General features: G+C 35.2%; 2 protein-coding genes across 2 annotated transcripts; both read left to right on the top strand.

Annotated features, from left to right (window-relative positions):
• The first annotated feature begins 3,463 nt into the window (after nt 1–3,463).
• On the top strand, nt 3,464–4,402 carry LOC123831481 (olfactory receptor 1030-like). Its single transcript, XM_045858362.1, has one exon. It carries the CDS (start codon nt 3,464–3,466, stop codon nt 4,400–4,402), a length of 939 nt encoding a protein of 312 aa, XP_045714318.1.
• A 3,318-nt stretch (nt 4,403–7,720) lies between these two features.
• LOC123831484 (olfactory receptor 5M10-like) lies at nt 7,721–8,668 on the top strand. Its single transcript, XM_045858365.1, has one exon. It carries the CDS (start codon nt 7,721–7,723, stop codon nt 8,666–8,668), a length of 948 nt encoding a protein of 315 aa, XP_045714321.1.
• Nucleotides 8,669–11,338: the final 2,670 nt, after the last annotated feature.

Genomic DNA, 11,338 nt, shown 5'->3' with positions numbered 1-11,338 from the left:
GACAACAGATCTGGGTTGGGTAGGGTGCCAAAAGGAGAACCACCAGTTCATCTGTGTTATCTATCTATGCACAGTGTCCACATAGCTGTAAATTATTGTTCCCATTGAAAAGTAGATCATAAGGCTCAGAAATGGGAAATGACTGGTCTAAGTTCAACAAAAATGAATTGATCTTCCAATGGTTTTCATATTCCAACCTTTTTCACTATACCACTGTAGTCTTCTATCTCACATGTTGTAAACAAAAAAATTAATATTTCTCCAAAGTTAAAAATTAAGATATTCAAGCATAAGTTAAATAAGAACTCCTATGGCTTCATGTGTCTTGGGAAATGTGATTCCCTGGTGATATTGGGGAGTGGAAAACATTATGTCCTTAGTGAGCTTAGGATGTGCAAAAGAATAAAACAGTAGTGATTGTTTATTGTCTGAGTGATTTTGTGCTACAAATAATTGAACTACAGGGATTTGATCCTTATGCAATAATTCTGTTATAAACTCTTTAGGTTCTTCATATCCACGCTGTCACTGAGAAGTCACACTTCTTTCACAGGTAGGATTAGCTATTGTAAAATATATTTTGGGACTTAGAAAAAGAAATTTTAATCAATAAAAATAGTTGGTATACATATACTGTGATGAATTAGCAAATGTATTGATTATTACTCTCAAAGTGCAAGTATTTACGAATGTACCATGAAGTAGTAATTATGAGACAAGAATTAGACCAAAGAGAACAGCCATCCATCCATAGGCATCAGTTGCCTCCACTAGAGAAGGCACCGGTCTATGCGCCACTGAGGCTATAGCTACAGATTAGATAACCTTGTCTCCAAGGACCTCACACTTCATGTCTTCTTGTTTTAGTCTAGACCTGGACTCTTCACCAAATAACAGCAGTAGCTACAATTTATTAAGTGCTCCATCTAAGACAGGCATATTTTAAAAGGTTTATCTTGATTAACTCCCTGACATGGAGGCAACTACTGTTAGTAACCAAATCTTATGCACGAGGAATCTTAGGCACAGAGAGACCAACAACTTGCCCAAGTCCCACAGATAGGAATTAGAGGACATGACGTATTGGAATAAGAAGTCCATGGCATATGTACAGTAACTGTTGAACACTCTGCTTGCTTTCATTAACTAGCCATGTTTATTCTCTCTTGTTTCATGGGTAAAGTAAAGGGGTGATATAAATAATCTTTCCATTTTATTTCATTCTGAGTTAGCAGTGCTACTCTATAATTATAAGCATCTTGCCATGTGATGTTCTGCACCCATTTCATAGGCACTTGGTCACTTTTAGGTTTAATTGTCTATATTACTTAAAATGACTAAAACACATTTCATGAAGATGCTTTTTCTAAATTAATTTTTCCACTTTAAGTTGAACTGTGACCCCATGCTAAGGAGGCATCATTCTCATGAAAGCTAAAGACCAACCTCTACTCTTTGGGTGACTGGATAGTGGCAGCAAGCATTATATGAAAGAGCCCCAGAGTGAGGGTGAATGTCAGGAGTGCAAACCTTGGGGTTCCCAGAGCCACTTTGTCCACTCGCAAGTACTTCCTAGTTTTCCTTGCTTAAATCATGGAGGATGTGTTCTGCCTTTTTAAAGCAAGGTTATTACCATAAAGGAATTAATCAGCTGGCTAATATGAAAAGTTTTGTTTGCACTGCCTCATTTTATCACAAGAGAAACTGAATGAGATATTCATTGTTTTGACTCTTGGTTAACATTTCAATAAATAAATACTTATTAAAATACAATCCAAGCACAAAAGAGTACTTGTGTATTATGGCTATAACTATAATCTTATGAACTTAGAAAAAAACTGCAAAGTGGTTATGATTTTGCTGATTTAGGTGACTTCTTTTACATTTTATTACTTTTGTCAATAGGTGCAAAATCCTCAAGTGCACAATGGGGTAACACAATCAACAAAAATGCTGGAATGGTGCATTTACAAAATGTCTTACAAAGTGAGCTGTGTTCCTCCTTGGCATTGCAGCTATTATCGAAATTCAGTATTAAACAGACATAGCTGCCCAAGTGTTATTGAAGGAGGACATAGATTTTTCAACAATGGTCTTTATGGTAACTTTTATCCTGAATACACATTGGGAGAATGCACTTTATGAAATCTTAGGTAGTCTCTCAGTTGTATGGGCTGTATGATTATGTTTTTAGTGTGACCCTTTAGAGGTTTTAAAGAATTTCAGTGGAATTCACATGGAGTTTGTCTCAATTTTTCAAGAGTTAAAATGAGGTAGAGTTACAATAAAATTATTATGATCTGGGAAAATATTTGTCAACTATTTTTTCATTCTTCTATTTTTTCATTATTAATGTATTAAACCTCACCCCAGGGAGTTTTAACACATTATTTATTCCTAATTGCTATACCCATGAACATTTAATAGCAATGATAAGTGTATGTGTTTACATCTATCTATCTATCTATCTATCTATCTATCTATCTATCTATATATAGTTTATGTACTGTATGCATATCTACTTTTATCAAAAGGACCCTTAGATTTATTTTTGTATTGCATGAACTGATTTTTGCTCTTTGGGTAATTATATACAAAGCAAAGAAGATGCTGAGCTGAGTCTTAAAAGATGAGCAAAAGAGAACAACAAACATACAAAGAAAGACAAAATTGACGATGATAAGAAGGGAAGGAGGAGGGGAATAACGGGGGAAAGAAAGGGAAGGGACAAGTCAAGGAACATGAACACATGACTCATGGGCATGGATGGGGTGGGGGTTGACTGTGGGAGCAGGGTTGGGGGACAGAGGGTGGGGCTGGAGAGAGTAATGGGAAAAAAAGTGGGACAACTGTAAATGAACAACAATAAAAAAAGTTAAGTAAGATCTGGTGATAAGATGGACACCTGAGGTACATGAGAGTGGGGGGCAAAGGACATGCACTTCAGGGAGAGGAGACAAGCTGAAAACACACTTGAGTTTAGAGGGCAGGTAGACAGATTCCAGTTCTGTAAGGCTGTGAGCCTTTCATCAGTCCCACTGCAGTAAGTCTATTCAGCTGTAAAGAACAGATGAGTTTCAATGATGATGCTTTAGATACCATATCAAGAGGTATACTGAAGATAAATGACATTCCAATTCTGAAGAAAAGCAATGTTTAAGATGTTTGTAAATGAACAAATGTGGTAAAGAGCTGCAAAAAAGATAAAGGATTTTCAAATACAAAAAGCCTTGCAGAAATCATTTAAAATATGACTATGTTTATTTAAAACTGTGTATATTAATTTAGATATTTAAACATCAATTGCATGGTCACTAGATTACTTCTTTATGCCACTTGTATTTACAAGTTTGAGAGAAGAGGAGGAAGTATCAGAGGACATGAGGGGGATAATGGATGAATGATAAAATGCATGAGTCTCTGTTTCCTTGATTTAGACCTCCTTTGAAGCCAAGCAAACACAATGTCGAAGAGGAACTCCACAGAGGTGACTGAGTTCATTCTCCTGGGTCTGACAGATAGAGCAGAGCTGCAGCCTGTCCTTTTTGTGGTGTTCCTGGTCATCTACCTGATCACAGTGATTGGCAATGTGAGCATGATCTTGCTAATCAGGAGTGACTCAAGACTTCACACTCCAATGTACTTTTTCCTCAGTCACCTCTCCTTCCTAGATCTCTGCTATGCCACCAATGTCACTCCTCAGATGCTGGTTAATTTCTTATCCAAGAGGAAAACCATTTCTGTCATTGGTTGCTTTATGCAATTCTACTTTTTCATTGCCTTGGTGGTCACAGATTATTATATGCTGACAGTGATGGCTTATGACCGCTACATGGCCATCTGCAAACCCTTGTTATATGGTAGCAAAATGTCCAGAAGGGTCTGCATCTTTCTCACTGTGATTACTTATACTTATGGCTTTGCAAATGGTCTGGCCCAGACCATTCTGATGCTTTGTCTTTCTTTCTGTGGACCCAATGAAATCAACCACTTTTACTGTGCAGACCCACCTTTGTTAGTCCTTGCCTGCTCAGATACTCATGCTAAAGAAATGGCCATGTACATTGGGGCCGGTTCCAACCTCACCTGCTCTCTCACCATGATTCTCATCTCCTACATTTTCATTTTCACAGCCATTTTGCGTATTCGGTCTGCTGAGGGAAGGCGCAAGGCCTTCTCCACCTGTGGGTCCCACCTGACAGCTGTCACTGTCTTTTATGGGACACTGTTCTGCATGTATCTGAGACCTCCTTCAGAAACATTTGTAGAGCAGGGTAAAATTGTAGCTGTGTTTTATATCTTTGTGAGTCCTATGTTAAATCCTTTGATCTATAGCCTGAGGAACAAAGATGTAAAAGAAGCAATTAGGAAAGTTATCAAAAATAAATTGTTTGCTAAGTAAACATTTTGGTCATAGGTGTGCAATATAGCCTTATTGTCTGACCAAGTAATTTAAGTCTTTGTTCCATTATGAATTTATTCTTGTGTGTGGTGTAAGAAGGTGGTCTAGTTTCATTTTTCTACTTGTATCTGTCCAATTTCTCAATACCATTTAGTGAATAACTGTCTTTTGCCCATTGTATGTACTTGCTTCCTATGTCTAATATTAACTGAGTATAAAGGAGTGGGTTTATTTCTGAGCTCTCTATTCGGTACTGTGGATCTTTGGGTCTGTTTTTATGCTACTACCAGGTTGTTTTGATTACTATGACCTTATAGTATAGTTTAGATTTCATTCATGATGTAATGGTTAAAATTTGGGAGATGAAGAATCTGTTTTTTTTTAACAGAGAGCTGGCTTTTATTTTATTTTATTTATTTATTTTTAGAGAGGGAAAGGAGGGAGAAAGAGAGAGAGAGAGAAACATCAATATGCAGTTGCTGGGGGCTGTGGCCTGCAACCCAAGCATGTGCCCTGACTGGGAATTGAACCTGTGATGGTTTGGTTCACAGTCCACGCTCAGTCCACTGAGCTACGCCACCCAGGGCTTGAAGAGTCTGTTTGAAACAAGTTATAGCCTTCAAGGCTTACTATTGACCTGTTTCATTTAACTTTGGAAAGAGACTGATGCTATTGTGCCTCTGTGTGTGTGTTTATTTTTTTACTAGATCTTTATTATTAAACAGTCATTGAATAATTTGATCTGCTGGACTCTGAGGAAAGCAAAACTTAACTTCAGAATTTACAAAGGTAAATTGATTACAGTAAAATGGAGACATTTTAATGCAATTTGACAGAAGTATACAGCCATGTAATCATGGTTTGTTTTTAAGGCTGCTGTGCAGGTGGGGAGAGAGGGTGAGAATAAGGCACATATATAAAAACTCCCCAAAGCTCGCTCTTCCTAACAAGATTCGGGCATTTTTACATAAGAAGCACTCTTGGGATTGTTAGAAGTCTTTGGTTAATATCCAGAGTTCTGAATAGCTGATTTTACAACTTCCGTCAGTGTTCTCATTACTGTTATGGAGAAGCAGGTTTTGGGGGATCACTACTTTGCCATCCTGGAAGTTATCTTCCTCTTGATATAAGGTTTTGTTTTTGAGATTCATTTTAGTTGTATTATTTATCTTTCAAAAACATTTGCTGCTGATTAATATTCAATTATAGGGATATTTCACTATATTTAAATGTATGTATCTGCCAATATACGTTTGAGGTTTTTAGTGGGTATGTCTTCTTTTCTTTTGGATAAATACTTAATACTTACTGGGCCACCATTTTATAAAGAATTATGGCATTTCATGAAATTTTATAAGAAATAGCCAATTTTCTAAGGCATTTTAATCATTTTATACTCCATCAAGTGATTTATTCTGAGAGTTTCAAGTACTTGACCTTGTTATGTTTTTATTATCTATTGAAAAAATTCTTGCCATTGATGTGGGCTTGAGGTGGCATCCCACTGCAGTTACAAGAGGCATTTCTTTGACAATTATGGATGGGTGTTGAAATTCTCTTCATGTATGGTGGCTGTTCATATACCTTTTTAATAAATTGTTTAGTTCCTTCTTAGACATTCAAAATTGGGCTGATTATTTTATTGTGCAGAACCATCATGTATTCTGAATACAAGACTTTGTCAGGATTATTTAATATGGACACTGTTTTTCAGTTTGTGGCTTTCCTAGTTTTTTTGCTCCTCCCATCTCTACACTACTGCACCTTCCTCCTCCTTTCTCTCCTTAGATGACCTCGTCTCACTCTTTATACAGAACCATTAAGCTTTCTGATTGGAATTCCCTGTTCTTTACTATACTAAAACTGCAAAACTCATTTTCCCATATTTAGTCTTCCATAGTATTAGAAGTGACAGTTAAATTCTCTACATGTGTTAAAAAAGCCCATACACAATATCAGCAGTGTGTATAAGTGTTAGGAAGGGGTAAATGGCCTCAAAGGAGACTCTAGCTCCCAAAGCATAAAATTAAAAATTTTCCCTTGAGGAACAAAGGCTATTTTAATTGGTGTTTAAAATGATATAAAAAATGCCCTAGACAATCTTCTTAAGAAATACACTATAAATCTTCCTACTTTGTTTTTACAAAATATTGTAAGTCATCTATTACAGGTAGGTCATTTTCTACATTTGTTCACAAAAACATGTTTTGCTATTTTGGGTGTAAATTAGTATCTCGCTCATGTGGGGAAAAAAGTACCTCTGACAATATCCTGCCTTCATTTCCTTCATAATGCTTGTTTCTAAATGACATTATGTTGTACAGCTTTGTCTCTGTGTTTAATTCTCCCATAATATATGCTGTGTGAAGATGAGGAATAGTTTTCACGCTATCAACCCAGAACCTAGAACAGAAATATATCAAAACTTTTCAGTGTACATGAATAAATGAGCGGGTTAATTTACAAAACAGAGAAAACAACTCTTTATTCTGTAACTTCTTAGCCATAGACAAAAAGATAAGTTTCACTAACTCAATGTCCTCTACATAACATGAGGTCAGACAACTGGATTTTCAAATGAAAATACTAGATTAAATATTTATATCTTATTTTGTGTCTGAAACTATAAGATACCAGAGTGGGAGGAACCCTAGGAAACTAACTTCCATCATTTGTTCAAGTGAATGATGCTAAGATGCTGTTTTTCATGACTGATTTTCATTCCTTTGGCTTTATTTTTTCACAATATTTAAAAAAATATCATATATGAAGTTCTCCAAAAAGATAGATATAAATGTAAGAATATATAATATAGGGTATTGTAACATTATACATTAATATACAATGGAATTATATATACATATATAATCACATACATCTAAGAAAGAGAATGTATATGTCTATTTGATATATTGAGAGGAAGAGAGGGACAACACAGAGATATAGGGTGAATATATTTATGTAGACACTCATGTAATTTTTAAAGATTGTATTTATTTATTTTTGTTACAAAGAGGGAGGAAGGGGAAAAGAGAGGGAGAAAACATCAATGTGTGATTACCTCTGGAGAACCCCCTGCAGGGGACTGAACCTGTAACCCAGGCATGGGACCTAGATTGGGAATCAAACCAGTGACTCTTTGTTTCTCAGGCCTGCACTCAATCCACTGAGCCACACAACCCAGGGTGACACTCATGTATTTTTGAAAAGAGAAATTTCCCAATAATGACTAAATTAATAAGTAAATATGAGGTGGATAAAATAAATGCAGAATCCTTCACTTTTCTTTGTGACTTTTAGTTTTTCAAGGATAAGAAAATGTCTTCCCAAAACCACACTACAGTGGCAGAATTCATTCTCTTGGGACTCACAGATGACCCAGTACTAGAGAAGATCCTGTTTGGGGTGTTTCTGGTGATCTACCTAATCACGCTGACAGGGAATCTGTGCATGATCGTGCTGATCAGGACCAATTCCCACCTCCAAACGCCCATGTATTTCTTCCTTAGCCACCTCTCCTTTGTAGATATTTGCTATTCTTCCAACATCACCCCAAGTATGCTGTACAATTTCCTCTCAGACCAGAAGACCATCTCCTATGCTGGATGCTTCTCACAGTGTCTTCTCTTTATTGCCCTGGTGATCACTGAGCTTTTCATCCTTGCCTCAATGGCATTGGATCGCTATGTAGCCATCTGCAGCCCATTACATTACAGCACCAGAATGTCCAAGGACACTTGTACCTCTCTAGTCATGGTATGTTATGTTTTTGGCTTCCTCAATGGACTCTCTCAGGCACTGCTGACCTTTCACTTGTCCTTCTGTGGCTCCCTGGAAATCAATCATTTCTACTGTGCAGATCCTCCTCTTATAATGCTGGCCTGCTCTGACACCCATGTCAAAACGATGGCAATGCTGGTAGTGGCTGGATTTACTCTCTCAAGCTCTCTCTTCATCATTCTCCTGTCCTACCTTTTCATTCTTGCAGCCATCTTGAGGATCCATTCTACTGAAGGCAGGCACAAAGCCTTCTCCACCTGTGGTTCCCACCTGACAACAGTCACTATATTTTATGGGACTCTCTTCTGCATGTACTTAAAGCCCCCATCTGAGAGGTCTGTAGAGGAGTCCAAAATAATTGCAGTCTTTTATACTTTTTTGAGCCCAATGCTGAACCCATTGATCTATAGTCTAAGGAACAAGCATGTGATCCACGCCCTGCAGCAGACAGTGAGGGGAAATCTCTTCCATAAAAGCGCAGGTTAGGCATCTGTTCTTTGTACTGAGTAAGTTTCTGTTATGAGAGAGGGACTCTCTTCAAAGGACAAACCTACTGCTCTGTAATCATTTTTTATTTATTGTCATGAACTCTCAATGACATTTGCTAATTTTTGTCAAAATTTGTAACTGTAAGGATATTGTTCTCATAAAACTGTAATATTGACATTGAAAATGTTTTATTTAACAGAGAACTTTTGATAATAAATGGGCAATATTCAATAACTCCATCCAATACTTCACTATCTTTACCTACTTGTTGGTAAATATTATAATTGACTCTGATGGGAACATCGGAAACCCAATTGCTCTGAGTTACACAGTCTTCAAAACCACAGTGAGTTATAAATAAGGTGATTAGGTTAACACTTCTATTTGAAAAATTATGAATAGTTTATTCTCAATGTGTGGTGTACAACAATTGCTCTGGTGCTTGGAATTATGATGAAGAAACCTTAAATACGTGGATCACCCAGAGGTTTAAACTTTCTGTATACATTCCCCTAACCACACATATTATACACATCCTAAGAAACAATTTTTTTCATTTTCAAATACCATTTACATTCCTTAATTTTGAAAATACACTGTCAAACCTCCTTATAAGAGTCCAGAAATATGAATATAATTCAATCTTCAGTAAAGTGCAATGTCAATGTAGATGTAGTGTTTACAGAGTAGTTCTGACTTATGTGTAATGTATTAAAAGTTATTAGTGTCTATCAGCTAGCTTCTGCAGACCCAAGAAAGCCCTGAGAGCATATGCAGATGAGTAGGTGTGTAGAAATCCTCTGGAAGCAAACACCCAATGCTTACTTTGGTGTATAAAACTGTCTGTGACTCACTATTTTCTAGATTAGTCTGTAACAGTTTTCAAAATTTCCATTGAGAATAATTGATATTAAGTAAAGCTATATAAAGAGATACATAATTTATTCATATTAATCCATGCATTATTTATTAGTCAATGACATGGTTACATACTGAAAGTTGTATTAAAGTTTTTTTTAAATTGCCTTAAATGCTTGGTATTCTGAGATTGTGCACTTTTATTTTATTTATTTTTAAAATTATTTTTATTTATTTTTAGAGAGAGGGGAAGTGAGGAAATAAGAGAGGGAGAGAAGTATCAATGTGTGGTTGCCTCTTATGTGTCCCCTATTTGAGGACCTGGCCTGCAACCCAGGCATGTGCCCTGACTGGGAATTGAACCAGCAACCCTTTGGTTCACAGGCCTGAACTCAATTCACTGAGCTATACCAGGCAGGTGGACTTTAATTTTACATAAAACCACAATACTAAGTGTCCATATAAAATGAACAACTACATTTATTGTATTTTGTCTGAATTGTTTTCCAGGAAATATCTACATGACCAGCAGTTGTAGAAATTTGGGCTCTATTCTTAAGTTTCAATTGATTGAATATAGGCTGATTCTATCAAACATGTTCACTATCTGGAACTAAAAATACAGACAGATGTGAGGAAGTAATGTTTGTCAGTCTTATGTCCTAAACCAATGAACAACCTCTGTTTGTGTTTTGTTATATTTTCCTCAATAAATGGATATTCATATATAGTTTTATAATTTATAAAAATTGGAATATTTCCCATAGACAAGTTTGAACATTAATTTCACTTGATAGTATTATGTTTGTGTTTCTTATGGACTAAATATATGTAGTGAGGACAATTTTTAATGTAATATAATATACAAAATTGAATCATACTTGAAGTTAGTTATAAAAATATTACACATGTATTGTGAAAACTACTAAGATATTTTTCAATTTTGTATTAAAATTCAATTTCAACTTTGAAATAAGTCTAAATTTTACTTATTAAAAGAGAACTGCTCTCTGCATTTGGCATTTTTGTTCACTTAGTTTATCTTGCAAACCATTATTCTATCATATTAAGATTTCTGCTATTTTTGTTATAATTGACTCATAACTCTATGCATATATCTTACTGATTGTTCTTTTAGGATAAATTCTTAAATGAGAAATTGCTGAATTAAATAATCTCAACATTTTTAAAGGCTTTGCTAACTTTTTCTTTGGGTAAATTTTTCTTCAGAAAGAGTCATACTTAGTCATCAAAGTGTACAGTTATGATAAACAATGTTTGAGAATAATGATTTCACTGTACATTTGTTATTAGAAAATGTCATTTAAGAGTATTTGTTTCTCTGCCATAATTCTTAGGAAATAGACCTATTTTCATTGAACAGAAGAACTGAAATATATGTTTAAAGAATAAGGGACATCTATTAGTGTGATGACTATTGTACATTTGATGTCTGATGATTTCTCGCATGAAGAATATTTACATTTTTATTTGAAAATATTTTATCTTTCTTATTTGTTTTGTGTTTTTTTCTCAAACTTAAATTTAAATAAGTAAGCATCTATATTATGTTATTATTTTTCATGCCCATACTTTATGAGAATACCTTGAATTGTTTGAGATACAATTTTATCCTTTGTTAGAATATTGTATATAACATTTTCTATCACATTCTAACCCATTCTCTCCATTAAGTAACCATTTATTTTTCCACTAATGTTTATGTTATGTTTATTGCACACTAAAGAAGTTCTTTTCTATTTGTTCCTGACATATATATATTTGAAACCAAATTCTTACAATTAATGC

Source organism: Phyllostomus hastatus, unplaced genomic scaffold (genome assembly GCF_019186645.2).
Source record: "Phyllostomus hastatus isolate PE091 unplaced genomic scaffold, TTU_PhHast_1.1 phas_scaffold_177, whole genome shotgun sequence".
Classification (NCBI taxonomy): domain Eukaryota; kingdom Metazoa; phylum Chordata; class Mammalia; order Chiroptera; family Phyllostomidae; genus Phyllostomus; species Phyllostomus hastatus.
This window is presented reverse-complemented; position numbering and strand designations above follow the sequence as displayed.

Excerpts from the sequence above, each read along its gene's own strand:
- LOC123831481 (XM_045858362.1), top strand. The coding sequence starts at position 3,464 with ATGTCGAAGAGGAACTCCACAGAGGTGACTGAGTTCATTCTCCTGGGT.
- LOC123831484 (XM_045858365.1), top strand. The coding sequence starts at position 7,721 with ATGTCTTCCCAAAACCACACTACAGTGGCAGAATTCATTCTCTTGGGA.